Source organism: Emys orbicularis, chromosome 7 (assembly GCF_028017835.1).
Source record: "Emys orbicularis isolate rEmyOrb1 chromosome 7, rEmyOrb1.hap1, whole genome shotgun sequence".
Lineage (NCBI taxonomy): Eukaryota > Metazoa > Chordata > Testudines > Emydidae > Emys > Emys orbicularis.
Window position 1 is genome coordinate 22,874,640 of NC_088689.1, and position 18,556 is coordinate 22,893,195.

The window sequence follows — 18,556 nt, forward strand, 5'->3', positions numbered from 1 at the left end:
GTTCTGCTTTTTGGCAATTCCCCCCGGACGGGGGTTTGAGTGCCGAAAAGCCGGACATGTCCGGGAAAAAGAGGACGTATGGTAACCCTAAGTTCACCTTTCAGTATGACCTGTTGTAGTCTCCCCTTTAACCAGTTCCTTATCCACCTTTCAATTCTCCTATTAATCCCCATCTTCTCCAATTTAACAAATAATTTCCCATGCGGAACTGTATCAAATGCCTTACTGAAATCCAAGTAGATTAGACCTACTACATTTCTTTTGTCTAAAAAAAATCAGTTATCTCAAAGAAGGATGTCAGGTTGGTCTGGAATCATCTACGTTTTGTAAAACCATGATGTATTTTATTCCAATTACCTCTGTCCTTAACTACTTTCTCTTTCAAAATTGGTTTCAAGACCTTGCATACAACCAAGAGCAAACTAACAGGCCTGTAGTTTCCCGCATCACTTTTTCCCCCTTTCTTAAAAATAGGAACTATGCTAGCAATTCTCCAGTCATAGGGTAACACCCGCAAGTTTACTCACTGTAAGTAGCCCAGGAGTATAATAAGGATGCTGTGCTGCTCAGCTAGAGAGTTTCAGAACCAGAGTCACTTATGTCCTGGCCAGTGGAAGTCATGTCTGCTAGTCAAGTTGCCCTTACAAAAACTGTTGCTGGCAAATGCATGAATTACCATTGATGATATGCTGAAAAGGAGCTGTGTGTTTCACATGGTTACAAAGACCCCAGGAAAGGAGGAAAGAGTGTAAATCATCATTCTCAGGCTAAAGAGGCAATCAAAAGACCATACTCTGAAGTCTATGGACCCTATTAAAAATCATAGTATATGCTTTAACCTGGTTTCCATCTCATCATTCTGTTCTCTAGGGTTCTCTGTTTTTCTAATGCTGTTTTTATGTCTATTGTTTTGAAAGAACATACTGCTCCCCAGAGACCAAGAAACGTGCAGACAAGCCGGATTTGGCAGAGTCCCTGCAGTTTTCCCTCAGCTGTTGTGAAAATGGCCCCAGAAGATGCTAGTTTAGAGGTTTAGAATTAGCTGTTTAACCCTTGCCATATTATTTTCTTTATTCCAATAGTTCTTAGTGCCTGATAATGGCACTGCCCTTGCTAAGTGCCCTATGGATTTCAGGGTAATGAACACTTGCATGGATACTAATTTAACCTGTTTCACAGTTCAGGGCTACCAAGGTCTGGAATTTTTTCAGTAGGATATTCATTCTCATTTCCAGTGATACGGGGAGAAGAAGCTTAAAGGCTGTAGCATTCCTTTTAGATCATCAGAGAGAACGGAAGGAAGGTTACAAGGCTACTGCCTTTGTTATCCTAATGGAGCAGCCAGTGCTAATATAAAAGAATGGAACAGCTGTTCAAAGGAGGACTTGTGCACTAAAAAGGAAATGCAATGCATTTGTAAAACAAAACAACAACAAAACCAGACAAACAAAAAAACACTTTAAGATCCCAGCTTCTTAACAGAATATATAGGTTCCTATGGTGGTAGGTGCCATACAAAGATATAATAAATGGCAATCCTTGCCCCCAACGAGCTTACAACCCTAAAGTGAATTTACAATCTGAAGCAAGCACACTTACATTTTAATACAAAATAATTGGGAAATTTTTCTTCCCTTACTTACCTGTCAAGACCTAAGTTCTCAATTACATATTCCCATTGCCAGAGTATATTATTCTTTATGTAGGATCAGATTTCTGCATGATGCTTTGCAGGTAACGAAGATGACTTACTGTTATCTGAGCAGCTTGCATTTTGGGTTGGCCTCAGGCTCACGAGCATGTAAAGGGGAAAGCCGGCTTTATGTGTTAGTCATACAATGTCACCTTTTCTGAGCTGACTGACTTCCAGGCATTCTGTTGCAAAGTGACATCATTCTCCAACAGCATGAGAGAACTGTGCTGGAGACTACAGCTGGGATTTCTGAAGCTACCTAGGGGATACAGATGCCATTTCCCACTAAAATGAATGTGAATTGGTCCAAATCTCCAAAACAATCTACAGATCCATTACCATATTTACACCTCTACCCCGATATAACGCAACCCAATATAACACGAATTCGGATATAACGCGGTAAAGCAGCGCTCCGGGGGGGGGCAGGGCTGCGTGCTCCGGCGAATCAAAGCAAGTTCAATATAACGCGGTTTCACCTATAATGTAAGATTTTTTGGCTCCCGAGGACAGCGTTATATTGGGGTAGAGGTGTATATTAATATTGTATTAAATATCCTTAAAAAGCCTCAAATTGTTTTAAAAGCAAAACTTTAAACTTTCAAATACATCTACTAGATTATATAGTACTAAAGTAGGACAATAACTCTTCCACAACCTTCTAAATAAGTACTCAAACGCATGCTAAATAAGTGCACTCAAAGGCCACTCCAGACAAGCTGATGCCCTAGGCAAAACTTCTGTGTGCTGCTCCTCTGCCCGGTGCAGACTATCAAATCTTATTGCAACACAGCCATGGAACAGACGTGTGGAATGGAACCAGCCCTCCTCTCCCCCCGCCCCCCAACACACACACACTCCGACAGCCTGCTGGAATCTGAGGCCATTTGTTACCAATGCAGCCAGCACTCCGTAGCCATTCGTTACCAATGCGGTCTCACTGAGAGGCTCCTCTCCCATGCTCTGGAGTGTACAGCTGGCTTAGCCCTTCAGCACAAGTATACTTAATTCTGAGTCGAGTTGTTATATCATTTATCAGCAAGGATGCGCACTGCAGGCTGCTCCCACTTAGAACAATTGGCCCATGCTCCTGTGTGGGGTGCAAAGAGGCAGCCATCTCTGCTCTCAGCTCTGCCCAGCACTGGACCTAGGACTGAGTGGGGGGCTGAAGTAATCAGAATTTGGGGGATCTGCCAAATGACAGTGGAAGTGAAGACTCTGAGCCAGGCTGACCCCCTTACTGCCTGCTTTGAGGAACAGTTCACCAGCAGGGATCACACTCCCGCCCTCTGGTGGTTTAGGCTCAGTGGGGTCAGGATTCAGCACTGAGACGCATTGCCCTGCACAGCCCCTCCAATCAACTCCTGGACCACCCACCTTCCCCTGGTAGCCCTTCTTTCCCTCCCAACCCCCCAGAGAGCCTGCTAGGTCCATGGGGGTTTTGCCCTGCCCTTGGTCTCTGCCTGCTATATACACCCCCTGTAGTCGGGCAGGTCCTGGAGATGCCTTACTTGCCCCAGTCACTCATTCCAGTCAGCTCAGCTGGTCACCAACTCAGGCTCGGGCTGAGGGCAGGGACAGACTAGCACTCAGCACACTGGTGGCCATGCCCACGCTTGCAGGCTCTGATGACAGTCAGCCTTAACTTTCAGCTTGTTCCACAGTGGGCCCTCGGCAACCTGGGCTCTGTGCGCTGGGAACACTGGCCTGCCTGGTTGGCAGCATGTTTGATTCTAGGGGGTATGAGATGCTGTGCAGGCATTTGCCGGCTGGGGAGCCGGCAGCACCAGCCACCTGGGATGAATGGGTGAGCAAGGAGTGATCACAAGGTGAGGAGCGAGGGGGTGGAGGTGACAGGACAGCGGCAGGGGAAGGAAGAGAAGTATAGGGAAGCTGCAGGGCAAAAGGGGTAGGTGGAGAAGCTGGAAGGGGAGCTTGGGTTTCCCAGCCTAGCTGGCAGGCTCTGTCTCATGCAGCATTCAGCACTCCGCCATAGTCACCAGGAATTAAAATCTTTATTTTTAAATAAAATATTCATCGGTGGGGCCCTGGCAGTATGGAGTCAGCAAGAGTCCCACGTCCACATGGGGAACAGTTCCCCCCTCCCTGGCCACCTGCCCAGGGCATTTGCCTTTGGATGGATTTGGTGCTACCATTTCAATACACACAAACTTGCACACACATTCATCTTTGTTCTCAGACACACACCCGACTACCCTCCATGCAATGAATCGCTCCTGAGTAACAGGTGTCACCACCTTAGGGTCTAGGCTTTTGCATCTGCGGCCATTGGTGGGAACCCTGCTCCCTGTTAATATTACTCCCCTCCACTGGGACTTGCTGTCCCTCCCAGCCAGTGGTATGAGGAGCTTGGTGCTTGTAAACAGGTAGCAAACTGTGGAGCTTAAACTGAGCTAAGGGGGTTAGTGGGCAGCTCTCTCCCCTCCTGCCAATAGGAGCAAGATTGGGTCTCCTCTGGGGTCCTGATACCCCAGAGCCAGACTGCTGCAGGACTCCCCTCTTCCTCTCTGTTCCAGGTCACCCCACTCCAGGGGGGACATGTTTTGTCATTTCAGCCTACCATTTAAAGGCCTGGTCCCAGGCTCCCCGGTTTGACTAGAGTGCATCAGAACCTCCTTTTCTCCCCATTCCCAGATGGATGGTAACTTACAACACCAGAGATCTGCCTGCTTTGTTCAACATTTGAGTACAGAACAGTATTCAGATTTGTGTCCAGAAGCAAAAAGGGGGAGGGGGAGAAGATAGGGTGGGGGAGAGGCGAGAGGCATAGGGCCACACTGACGATTTTGTGCTCCAATTCTCCAGCCCCTATCCTTCTCACCCAGAGGCTCCTCTAGCTATAGGCAAACTAAGTAGATATTTCCTAAGGAGGCAGCTGCCTAGAGGCAGGGTCTATGGGGGTGTGAATTGCAGAGCACTCTAATGTGTAGTGCTCTAACTGGCCTACGTGCATGCTGCTGCGGTGAACTAGAAGGTATCTAGTACGCATTGATGTAGTCCTGTGGACTATATCAGCAGGCACCTTTTAGTTAGTGCCAGCGAGGTCCACACAGACTAGTTAGAGCGTTCTGCAATTCACCCCACCCCAATCTATCTCCTCCAATAGACCAGTCTGCTGTGCTGCTTCTCCCAGAAATCTGCTGCAAAGTTTGCCTATTACTAGAAAGGCCTCTGCCTGCACTGCTAATACCATTAATGACAGTAGGCTCTGCATAATAGCCACCATCAGTAGAAGGTTCAAAATGCCCATGGTCATGACTCAGTACAAATTAAGTATGCTCAGTATATTTATATACTTCCCAATTTCTCTTTTTTGTTGTGGTTGTGCTTAATTGAATAAGTAAATAGTTGTTTTTAAAAAGCTGTACTTGGTCATTACCAATTTAGTAACCCATTTCTTAACTGTAGCCTACATATTTATGCTTAGTCAGACACCTAAAATTTACTATTTATCCATAAGTTAATTTACTATGGCATAGATGTGACTATTTCTGTCCAGGGCCGCCGAGAACGGGTTCGGGCCCTGGTGAAAAAAAATTTTCGGGCCCCCCGGCAAGGGCGGACTGGCTAAGCAGTCGGGGAAACCGGGCCCGGGCCCCCTTCCGGACCGCCAGGCCCCGGTAATTTGTACTAGCTCCCCGCCCCCGCCCCCCCCCCCCGCTCGTCGGCCCTGTTTCTGTCATGATAAGAATGATAAGATATCACAAATAGAAAATTCAGTGAGACTTTCTATGAGTAACAAGTTGTGGCAGATGAGTTATGGGAACAAAAGCTCCTCTTTAGACACATTTATCTTTAATAACTAACCATAAAGAGATGGAAACAGCCATTTACTTGAGCCATTAATGAATGCATTTCAATATTATGTTTTTCTCATTGAACAAGCATATAAATTAATATTTAATAATCATTCAAGGAGAAAGAGATTAAATTTTTCATTTTTATTTCAGAAAATATTTTTATAGTTGGACTTGGGGGCCTTAAACATGACCTAACAAAGGGAAAACATTGAGTTGTGTCTTTTTTTTTTTTTTGCTTCTTCTCCAAGATGTATGACAAAAACCTGATATCCCCCATCCTGTGTTCCCCTCCAATACCATCCAAATACCGCCTCCCCAAGAACCAGCCAACCAAATAAAAACCCATACAGCCACAGCTAGGTATTTCCTTCTTGTCTTTTACATTAGAAATCCAGGTCTTGTCTTCCTGCCTTCCTTGGACTGGAAAACCAGTAGGTTTATGACATTACAATCTCCAAGGGTGAATTTCTGGGAGTTTTGCCATTGACTTCAATGGGATCAGGATTTCGCAACAAGTAAATACATGAACCTGATTAATTGGATGGGGAAATGAATTTTATTCACCTTTTTAAAGTATTCTTTGGCTTTTGTTTTTACACCTATTGAACTGTAAAGCAATAATCTATATTCCACTTTTACAGCCCAGGTAGAATGGACTATATTATACTATAGATCAAATAGCACCAGGAATTAGAATTCCCCAAAGCAATGATCCAAAATGCATTAGCACTAACAATGTCACCTGGGGTTTAGATAGAATGGATGTAACCTTGAAAATTATAGAACACCCTAGATTTTGTTTTAAAGCTTTATTGTTGTGCGACTAAGGCATCAGGAGTCTGAGCACAGTTCAATACTCCAACTACCAAGAGACGGCGGGGGAAGAGGAGAGGAAGCTGAGCCATGGAAGTCTACTAATTTCTGCTTGCCCTGCAAGGTGAAAACTTCAGTGGCAGCCATGTTCAGACAAAAGTCAAATCCCCCTAAGGTTTCTGCCAATCTGGGACTGAACAAGTGCGCACCTTGCAACTATCTTTTTGGGATTTTCATCTCCCCACTACGCCATCAAAACTTGAATTAAACCTCCTGCTAATTCTCAGTGCAGGATTTTGCCTCTTGTTGGAGAACCAGAACTTGCCATCTCTTCCAAGGCCTCTCATTCATAAGCAATTGGGAGGAAACGTCTAATTTCCTCCCTGCCACACCATTTGAGTATCAAGCATGTCATTCCTGGAATGAGTTTGGTATTCAGTAGCTGGGGAGCAGAGGACTGGAGGTTACATACCTGAGTCTCTGCTGGCCCAGCGCAGAGCACTGCTGCCAACATACTGGTCCAACTATAACTTTAAAAGAAAACAGAGTCCCTTTCAAAACAGTGGCATGAATACTGCAGTAAGAGATCATTCAAGCATGTGGTCTACTAGCTAATTTAGCATATCAGAAAAACAACTGCATTTTTGCTTTTTAATGCTTTATCAGCAGAATAGCTGAAGACAAGCTTCTTATTGTGTACTTATTTAATAAGGCCTTCTGTTGTTTTGGTTTTTTAGTACAAAGCTGTGGTTTCAGAAGCCTGCAGCTTTAACTGAACTTAAAAATAAAATATAAAGAGGAATGCTATCCATGTAAATAAATATGATATTAAAGCACACACTTTTCTTTTGTGAATGGTATTAATAAAGAAAAAATGGATGATGAAAATAAGAAAGTCCAAAAGTAATAGTTTTAAGTAATGTGGTTTGGTGTCATTTATCTGGACACCTCTGTGATCTAAGCAATGAGAAGGTCTATCAGGCATACAGCTACTGCACACCACACCAAAACAATTCAGTATGTTATTCACTAGGGCTAACAACCTCTCCACTTCTCTTGCATATCCAGGTTTATTCTTAGGAAAGTGGCCAGTTTTAAGGTGTATTGATACAGCAGTCTGTCTCTCATGTGCTCATCTCTGTAGCATCTGCGTAGCACCATGATATATTGATGTAACCTCATGACTGGTTAATTTCCAAAGTTTTGATAAGGCCACGGGTGATTTCAATGGGTGCCTCAATAACTTTGAGAATCTGTGTCACTGTCCCTAAAACTGTTCTCTCTCTCTCTCTCTCTCCCTCTGCATCCTAGCACAGCTTCTGTTTAGAACATTAGTATAGAGGTTGGCACGTTGACAGTTGGGTAACAACAACAGTGGGTCTGATTCTCACCAAAGTTAATGTAGAAATACTGCATTCGTACCAAGATTTCAAATCCAGTTACAAACCTGATGTTGATGCAACAATCACAATTCATCTTACCACTGAGAGGGTGAGGAACGGTATATTGCTTCTTTTTGTTAGAAATGGATGCTGAGGAAAGTTTTCGAGGAAGAAGAGCTTCTTCTTGCTTTTCTGGAGTGTCATTCTGCTGGGTTTTCCTCAGTTGTGCCATGTGTTCAAGTTTTTTCAACCGTTCTTGTGAACGAGAAATAAACTGAGGTTTATGGACTTCCAGAGCCTCCTAAACGAAACAGTCAAAACACACAACATTGAGACGTCCATCAAGTATGGAGAAGTTAATGCATCTCAGCAGTTAAAGTAACAACCATCTTCCAGCCCTGTATTTGCTCCCCTTTAACTTTAGCTTGGAAAACTGAGTTGGCTTGAATATTGCCAGATTTATTCTAAAGGCAAAGGGGAATATTCCTGCCAAATTTGAAGTAAATTTATTAAACTGTTTTTGAGTTTCAGATTTTTACAAAATTATCCTGATTTAAGATTCTGACTTCTTGTCCAATGTTTCTCAAAAAAAACAACAGCTCAGCAACAGCTTGTCACTAGCAGCTCACAAACTTTACTTATATTTAAATCTTCTTGAAAACGCAAGAAAATAAACTGCAGTCAGTGATGTGTTTCGGAAGCACCATGGCCTAAGCAGCCCTGCTCAACCAATGCGAGTGAGTCATGGGGGAGAGGGGGCTGGTGTAACTCATTGCAACAGATGAAACAGCAGCAAATCCCTCTGTTTTCAGGGCCTGGTGGGAGTCTGGGCGGGAGTTCATTCCCTGTTTCCTCTCCTGCCCATGGCTGCTGCCTCTGCCTAAGCACTGCATCTTCCTGAATGCCAATAAGAATTTACATTATAGCCAGCATGTACTAATAATTCCTGCTAAGAGTTGTGCTTGAGTAGTGCCATTTTAGGATTTGTGTAAATTATCCCCAGGCTCACGAAGGGTTGAGGAGCATATGGAAACTGTGACTTTCTGAACACTGAGCTCCCAGCTCTTATCATCATTCCATTGGCTTCTGAAGCTGTGGAAATGGCATTTGTTCTAGATACAACCAGTTGCACTGCGTCTCTTTTGCAGTCAGACAAGATGGTCCTGTGAATAATTCAACAGCAGATGCAAGTGACAAACACTTAAGTGAAAAAGGAACACAAAACTAACTGTGAACTTCTGCCCTTGGTGTGTTCCCAGGAAGGAACCAGCATTCATGAAAAATCAGTCCCAGAATTAACAGCAGAGAAACATTTGATATTTTACCCTTAAAGTCAGTAGGCTGGATGGAATTTTCTCAGGCTCAGCGTAGATTTCTGGCTGTGTGAATGCTTCTTGTTTCTCATGAGGAACATCTGGTGAGTGAGCTGCGGAGGTTGTTACCCTGCTGGCCGTCTCTTGTTTGTCACTCTTCTTACAATCCTTTATTTTGTCAACTGAACCACAGAATTTGTAATCACCTTAGAGAGATTTAAAAGTTCATTAAGGGTGCATGGTTAATTTTTGATTGGGTTCTGCACATCATTAGACATGGAGGGCAATTTCTGAAATAAGAATGCCAAGGTGTTAATAATAGGCCTCATTAAGCAGAATAGATCAGGCCTGATCATAGGTGCTAGTCACTGCCCTGTGACACAGAAGTATCTTTCACATTAAGCAAGTCTTCACAATTAAGTGTGTGATAGTGTACCCCATAAGGCTTTATGGGGAGAGGGTGCTTATAAATGTATGTATGACATAACTGAAATATGTTTTGTGCTGCCTGTGCCATGTAATATATCTCCGTAAAGGTTATGGTCTACTATATCTGTTCATCCTATTTGTACATATATATCATTTTTTACTTGAGGTTAAGAATATGGGCTGTATGCTTGCTTGGTTTCTAAGTAAGCTTTGGGAGGCATTTGGTCAGCTTCTTTAGGAAGGAATTCGCCAGGTTAAGTACCTGATCAGGAAACACTTGGAGAACAATGCATCTTGGAATGCTCCAATCCACATAAGAAGTCTTCCTGGAGACATGCAAGATACCATGTGGACAATGGCTTCGGCCTGTAAAGACTGAGTCATGCAGGGACATGTGACTTGCCCAGGTGACTCCAGAACTCCATCTTGGAGCTGGACTTTGCATAGGAGGGAGGAGGGGGGTCTCCACCCACAAGAGAGAGTCTATTTAAACCCATGGGAGACCCCTCCATTTTGTCTTCAGCTGGCTAAAGAAAGAGCCTTTCCACCCCCCCAGGATACTTGAAGGAAACTGAAACAAACGACAGTAACTACAGGGGGTGTGAGTGATTGCTGGACCCAGGCTAAAAGGAGATTAGCCTGTAAAAGGGAGCATTCGGGAACTGGTGAGGAACTTATCTGTATTTAGTTTGATTAGACATAGATTTGCGCATTTTATTTTATTTTACTTGGTGACTTACTTTGTTCTGTCTGTTACTACTTGGAACCACTTAAATCCTACTGTCTGTATTTAATAAAATCACTTTTTATTTAGTAATTTACTCAGAGTACGTATTAATACCTGGGGGAGCAAACAACTGTGCATATCTCTCTATCAGTGTTATAGAGGGCGAACAATTTATGAGTTTGCCCTGCATAAGCTTTATGCAGGGTAAAACGGATTGATTTGGGTTTAGACCCCATTGGGAGTTGGGCATCTGAGTGCTAAAGACAAGCACACTTCTGGGAGCTGTTTTCAGGTAAACTTGCAGCTTTGGGGCAAGTGATTCAGACCCTGGGTCTGTGTTGGAGCAGACGTGAGTGTCTAATTCAGCAAGACAGGGTGCTGGAGTCCTGAGCTGGCAGGGAAAACAGGAGCAGGGGTAGTCTTGGTACATTGGGTGTCAGCTCCCAAGGGGGTTTCTGTGATCCAACCCGTCACAAAGTGTAAAGATACCATTTTGATATTTAGATCCATTTGGTGTTTGCTTCCTGAAAAGCAAGATACCTCATAACACACTGACTTTATGTAAAGCAATATTATTGCACTGCAACTCACAGACTTTGAGACCGTTTAAAATTATTGCACTGATAATGGAAAATAATAAACTGCTGTGGAACTTAATCACATATCACTTCTCTCTGACCAAACTGAGGCTTTAATGAGAATTGGTATTGCTTTTTAATTTCTAATATATTAGTTTTCCTTCTTTCTGTTGTTCCTGGGCATTCATTAGGCCTACTTTGGTGTGATTATATGAAATGCTAATAAAGAAAAGGTAAAACACAATACAGCAATTCATTATAACTGTACTTAATCCAATAGGTTCTGTAATCAGACTTTTAAAAAGATTTTCCTCATTTATGACCATGCTCTATTGCTCTTTTATAATCAATATTTCCTGCATAATGTAGACCCAAGAGAAGACCTGTGCCTAAAATGCAAAAGACACCTTTTCAAAACAGTTGAGAAGCATCTGATTTAAAATGTAGAATTAACCCAGAATAACAAATTACCTACTGAACAATCCCCATATGCACAGTTCTAAAACAGCAACACTAACTGCATCTCTCATGCCAAATAGTATGATTTCTGGGATTTTTATATCTGGAAATAAAGCCCATTGCTGTTTGCTTCAATTGATTGGCTGCAGTAAACTGAAAATATTTTCCCTCGTGACATACTGTAAACATTATGCTGTACTTTAAAAAAAATCAAAATTATCTAAGTTATTAGACACAGATGTCTTAAAAAAAATTCAGGTGCATTTCCCCTCTCATATTAGTTGTTTGCTTTATTTCTTTGGGGCAAAATTTTGAAACTGATGTACCTGAAGTTAAGCCCCTAAATAAAGTGGTCTTATTTTCAAAGATGCTAATCGCCTATTGCTTCAATGGGATTTGTGAATGTTGAGCACATCTTCAAAACCAAGTCACTTTTAGTCGGTGGATTAAAATGGATTTAACTTTAGGTACTGATATTTGAAAATTGTGTCCTCTGTCAGTTAAACAGGTGTTATATACTACAGTTTTATTCAGTCATAAATTATAAGAAACAATAGGCTGAATTGCTACTATCATAGCAAAACCAGTATATTTGTTCATAGTGCCTTGGGCCAAATCATCCCTGGAGTAATTTCTTAGAAACCAATAGATATTAGAGCCAAATTCAACTCTGGTGTCTCTCCCAGGGTGATTTTGGCCCCTTAGGGTCATCTCAGTTATAGACATATGAATGTGTATGGAGGTAAAACCTTTGTGAGGGAACTGAAGCCTAAGAAAAATGTGTTTTAATGTAATGACATGAAAAGGATGTGTTTACATTTTGAAAAACAGAAAATACATAGATATATTATGTAAGATGGCAGTATTTTAGGTGGGGCAGGTAGTGCTGCATATAGTTAAGGTTGCTCAACACTTCTCATTATAAAACCCTGTTTTCAGTTGCTTATACCTTTTGTCAGACTTCAGCTATATGGGCTGAAATTTTTGATGCGGTTTCCATGCTGAGATTGCATGCTGAATGAGGCAAGGGTCCTGGGGAAAAATCAGTATGTGATCATGTAATTAAAACAAGAGGGCCAAATCAAGATTGCAAGGGCAATCTGAATTCTGGCATTTCCTTTTCAGTGCTTGACTCTACAATCTTAACATTTTTAAGGTAGGTTTTTTTGTGTGTGTAATCTATTTATAAAGGCACTGGCTATTTCTTTTCCTTTTTGGTCTCCGTAGACCTCGGCAATGTATAGTGTTTATACAAATCAATTATGTGAAGTGACCTGTCACCAAATAACTCTTATACAGTATTGAAAACTAGACAACTATGGATAGGCTTTGTATTATTTCACTTATACCTTTAAGTCTGACCTCATTTTAACACTGAAATTGCATTCCTAAAATCCAAGACAAGATTTACAGCTTACCTTTTGGGAACTGATTTTTCCTGTGGACATCATTTTCTTCCAGTGCAGTTTTTGATAAGGCCTTTATATCACATACACAATCAGACACAGAGATTTTTGGTTTTAGAAAGCTTTGTGCTCGAATCTCTTTGGACTTTGAAGTGCCTTTGGATGGAGCTCTGTCTTTCAAAGAGCCACCAACATCAGCCCTGAATTCATTTTTGGGAGCTCGTTCCATAAGGGAAGCAGGAGCAGTTGCATTGTACTTGTCTTTAGTGTACTGCCTCCTGTGGCTTCCAGAAAAAGTTTGCATTCCTATAAAAAAGACACACCAGGCAAAAAGAGCCCATTTCACACTGACAGCTACTGAAAACAATATTTTTGCAAGGTTCTTTTTAATGCAGTTTACTACTTCACATGTAATGTTTTCATTAAATTAATAATTCATTAATTAATAATATAAATTAATTAATATCACTATATAACTTTGAAACAGGGATGATGTACCACGGCCATAAGAAAGCAATGTGTGAGATCATTAGCTTCCTCAGTTCCCTATTCCATAAATTGCTTTTCAGCATGTTATCCTTATTCCTAATACAACTGCCTGCAATTATAAATTAGAAACTTCAGATCTGATACAAATACCAATGCATTACTGCCACTGGGATGCAGATTGTTTGGAATGCAATGTTATCTGTGTGTCTTAAAAAAAAACTTTGAAGAAAAATTATTACAAAGGCCATTCTCCATAACAGATAGACTGTTGATCTAAATCACACATATGTTCTACTGAGATATTTTGGAAGGGGTCAGTGTAAGGCTTCTCCAGAAACACAGCTGCTATTTGACTTTCTCCTGCTTCTTTCTCTCACCGCTAATGCATTTTTGGGCTGGGCAGAACTGGTCAAGAGAGATGGTTGAATGCATAGTCATAGTAAGAACCACAGCAGCAATGGTGGTGGTGATGAGATGCGAGATCCATGATGACTGGCATAGCCTAAGTAGTTAGGGTTTGAGGACCAGAACTTTAATTGCTTCAGTACTGCCCTATATAGCTGGACTATTACCTTGGAAGTCCCAGAATTAAAGGAATGTTGCCATGTTCCATCACCACACAAAGCTGCAGCAGGCACCAGTAGCAGAGAGCGTAACTTGCATACAGTGCATTTTCCCTTTTGATTCTCTCCAACCTAAAACTGCTGCTGCCAGAAGCACAGCCATTGCAGTAGCAGAACCCTGTTGCAGCAGCAGGAGAAGCATGAGTCAGTCCAGCATTATTATTTATTGACTAGGACAATGTGCTCTGTCTTATCCAAAATTTCAGGGTCGTAATGGTCCCTGACACAAGGGTCTTACAGTCTAAGCAGACAAACAATATATGTGTATAGAAACACACACTTTACAGAACGACAGCTTAAATCTCAAACGCGAAGAGTGCTCTGAGGAGGAATTTGAATGAGGAGACAGAGGAATTCCAAGCATTAGGAGCAGCATGGGAAAAGGGCATCAAGATCAGAGAGAGATAAAGGGGATCAGTTAGGTGAGATTTATTTTAAGTCCCCATGAACTGGTCCCTATATTCCTGTGAGGTGTGCAATTGCACGGCCGTGCACCCATCAGCATGGTTCTGGCCTTATATTGTTAGTGATGTGCATATATTGCCTGCTGGTGATCCATAACAGGAAGTTGGACCGGGACCTGAGGACTTGAGGGGGATAAAAATGACCTGGATTCATCTAATATTTGGAGAACAAATCTGAGAGGGCAGGCAGACTGGAGACTTAGGTAGTGTGGGGGCAGGAATGGGAGAGAAAAACCTGACTCAGGCCAAAAATAAGAGACAGGAATTTTATTGTCTTCTGTCTGCAACATATAGAAGTACATTTAACAAGCTACTGATGTGTCGTGGAAATCACATTTAGAAATACTGGCCACGTGACCCTCTGTCTTTCCAGCCCCAGTACTACCCCTTTTCCAATAAATCCCAACTCTCTCTAAGTAGACCTTTCCCTGCTTTCTTGGGATAGGGGGATGTAAGACTAGCTGTATCACATGGCACCATGCCAAGGGATGGGCTGCCTGGTCAGTTCCCACCGAAGACACCAGAAGCCAGAGGAGTAAATAGGTGACCTAGTTGTTCCCTGAAGAGGAGACACAAATGACAGAGGGTTGATTTTCCCCCTACACTCCATCCCTGAATAAAATCTGCCATGAGGTAAGAGATGACTGATCAGGGACATGTTGGGCTCTCCCCCATCTCTAACAGATTATGGATAAGTGAAAGTTTGGGGTGAGGTGGTAGTCTTATGTTTCCAAACCACTTTGCCCATGTTTAATCTGTACACAAGTGATTAAATAAGAAACATATTTTTCCACATAAAAGTAGACGTGCTGTACATTTATATAATGACCTGATTGGTCCATATTTTCTTACGTGTCATCTTATTTCTGCAGGAGAATCAAAGAAGTAAAAGGTCAGAGAAGATCTTGTAGGTCATCTAGTCCATTCCCTTGCAATGATATTCAACTTGTATTGTCCTTTTAATTTCATCCCATTACTCCTAAATATGTCTCTCCCGTCTCCCCATCTATCTTAATATCTGAGCATCTCAGTCTTTAATGTATTTTTCCTCACAACACCTCTGTGAGGTAGACAAGAACTATTATCCCTGTTGTTGTTGTTTTTAGATTGGGAACTGAGGCACAGAGAGATTAAGTGATTTGCACAAAGTCTGAGGTAGAGCAGGGAACTGAACCCACATATCCCAAATTCCAGAGTAAGCCTCTAACCATCTAGACCATCCTTCCTGAAAAACTTATCTTCCTCCTTAGTGTTTACATCCTTCAAATATTTGCAGGGAGTAATCCTATCCCCCCACCAGGAAAAAATTTGGATACAGGGAAAGACTGGTGGGGTCGCTGAGTGGTGAAGGGCAGCAGAGATCATCTCTGGGGAGAAACAGAAAAGACCACCTTGAACAGACTCGGGATGATGGACGGAGGGAAAGGAAGTGCAGGAGCAGAGGAGGAAAGGACAGTAATGGGGAAGCTGCAGGCAGCATAAAGCAGCAGAGGGAGTCTCTACCCAAAGTACTCCTGAGGGAATTCTGCACCACTGAGCATGCACAGAATTTATGTGTCCCCCCCCCCCCCGCCCCGATTTCTTTGCTTCCCCACAGAAAAATGACTTTCTGAAGGGGAAGCAAAGGGAAGCCACAAGAGCAGTCATGTGACCCCCCTCAGCAGTATGTTTCGGGTGCCCAGGGCAGCCAGCAGAGAGGTAAATCACTGTGGAGCAGGAGGCGGGACGAGGGAAGACCCAGCTGCTAGTGCTGGCTGGGCTGGGGAGGACAGTACTTCCTCTTCCCCTGCACGGCATCCAGGTCAGGCCCACCCACAGATTTCTCCCTCAGCTGCAGGAAGCTCTGCAAACTCCCCCTCCCTCCGCTTCCTGAACCTATCGCTCCTCAGCTGCAGGGGGAGCGATCCCTGTACAGGGAGCTGCATCCCCATTTGCCCAACCCCCATGCATCCAGACCCCCTCATATCCAGACCCTTCTGCTGAGCCTCACCCCCCCCCCACTCGGAACCCTCCGATGAGCCCAACTCTCCCTGCACCTGGACCATCCCAGTGAGCCACCTGCACCCAGATCCCCACCCCACCAAGCCCCAACCAGTTGCATCTGGATCCCTGCCCCACTGAACCCCACTCCCCCAGCATCTGGACCCCCTATTGAGCCCCCCATACAGTCCCCCCTGCCGAGCTCTATCTCCCTCATACCCAGACCCCACCACTGAGCCCCAACCACCTTCACCTGGACCCTCCTGCAGAGTCCCATTACTATTGCACCCAGAACCCCCCAACAGCCCCTGTAAATCCATATCCCCTCGCACCCAGTTTTTTTCTCAGTACTTGTACAAGTGTAAATATCTGAATATGATAACTCACAGTGGGCATTCTTGTAATTAAGGACAATGGACCTTAATGCACCTTGTTCTTGGCTAACACATAAAGCAATCAGGTTAAGAACAGAGCCGATCTGGCAAATCCCTCTCCCCACCTTATGAATTAGCTAGTCTTTCTGTTCAAAAGATGCAGCCAAACCCAGCCCTTCCCTAGAAAAAAAAGCAGACACAGACTTGGAAGATGAAAAAAAACGCAAACCAGCTGTCAATTATTTTAGCTAATGTATGCAGATGAAATAATGCATTAAAAAAAGAAAAAGGCAAAGATGCTTAAAGCTGAGATCACAGCGTCTCATTCTTCACATTCTGGGTACTTTTTCCATGTACCGTGTGGGGAATTAAGCATGTAACTCTCATTAAGTCTATCTGGAGTTGTAGATCTAACTCCCCAAGCAACAAACTGGAGATATATATACCCCTCTGAGAACAGCTAGAATTGCCACTGGCTGAGTAGACAGAGATGTTTTTTCTATTATCCCAGCTGAAGAAAGACTTTAAAACCAATGAACAAAGACATGAAAGTGTAATGCTTTGGGAAACACATGAGAACAAAGCCCACAGAAAGAGAAAGCAGAATGACTGCCATTAATAAAATTTGCTAAAAATATTTATCCTAGCTGTAAATAGTTGAACTAAAAAAAAAAATCAAGAGCAATTAATTAAACTGCAACAAAAGTTATTTCTGCCTCCTGATGCAAAAAGCAGAGCACAGATCATTTTTCAAATAAGCACTTGATGAAAGTACCAAAACCCAGCCTTGTAACAAAAAGAGGGAAAAGGTTAGAACTGTTCTGTAAAATTGATGGTAGGTTTTCAAATGTGACTAGTTTCTTGATGACACTAAAATGCACATATTTTTCACTGTCATGTGCTTTTTTATTTTTAATTTTATTTGCTGAGTATTTGCTTGTAACTAAAAGAAAGTGACCTTGTCCTGCACTAGAATAGATTAAACTGTATCATCCCAAAAATATTGTCCAGTCTATGCAAAAATATACTTCTTTTGCCATTGTCTCTAAATATTCCTCCTTGCTTTACTGCATTATAATGAGGCTTTTAGGCTGCTTCCTATTATTTCATCGGGGATTTTTACAACTCATGACAAAATAACTCTCTGAAATTGATCAAAGATCATTTTAACAGCTGTATGGAACCATGAATTATCAGTGACCAGCAAACAAACTTGATAGGATAAGATCAGAGAAAGAGATGGATAGGTTGTTTCTCTATGTGTCATCACTGAAGTCAAACGATCACACCACTGATCTTATTTCTAGGCCACCGGCCATTTTATATAATGGCCCAATCCAGCTAGGTGCTGAACACCTCCTGCTGTGCTCAGCAACTCAAGCTCTGATAGAACCACAGGCGTAGCAATTAAAAACTTATGTTTTGAGAAATATTACTGGTTCCAATAGTTTGTCCCATTTTAAGTAGAGGGAATCTCAGGCTGCATCTACACTATGAGCTCTTTACTAGTATAGGAGTGCCGGTATACTATAAAGGCAAATCTCTCCTAGGGCAGATCTACACTTAAAACGCTGAAGCTGGGCTGCTGTAGCACTTCAGGCCTGGTCTACACTACGAGTTTAGGTCGACTTTAGCAGCGTTAAATCGAATTAAGCCTGGACACGTCCACACGACGAAGCCCTTTCTTTCGACTTAAAGGGCCCTTTAAACCGGTTTCTTTACTCCACCTCCGACGAGGGGATTAGTGCTAAAATCGGCCTTTGCGGGTCGGATTTGGGGTAGTGTGGATGGAATTCGACGTTATTGGCCTCCGGGAGCTATCCCACAGTGCTTTGAAAATTAAGGAGCTAAGGCAAGCCTACCACAAAGCCAGAGAGGCAAACGGAAGGTCCGGGGCAGAGCCGCAAACATGCCGCTTCTACGCGGAGCTGCATGCGATGGTAGGGGGTGCAGCCACCACTACCCCAACCGTGTGCTTTGACTCCGTCAATGGAGAAACACGCAA

At 42.9% G+C, this 18,556-nt stretch overlaps 1 protein-coding gene across 1 annotated transcript in view; it reads right to left on the bottom strand.

Moving 5' to 3' along the window:
- Positions 1 to 18,556, bottom strand: part of C7H10orf90 (chromosome 7 C10orf90 homolog) — a 114,375-nt gene that overhangs the window by 16,937 nt on the left and 78,882 nt on the right. The window contains exons 4-6 of the mRNA XM_065408545.1: positions 12,634 to 12,927; positions 9,035 to 9,228; positions 7,809 to 8,010 (exon numbers count right to left, since the gene is read on the bottom strand). Of these exons, the coding sequence (XP_065264617.1) occupies positions 7,809 to 8,010; positions 9,035 to 9,228; positions 12,634 to 12,927 (690 nt within the window). The remainder of the gene's footprint in view (positions 1 to 7,808; positions 8,011 to 9,034; positions 9,229 to 12,633; positions 12,928 to 18,556) is intronic.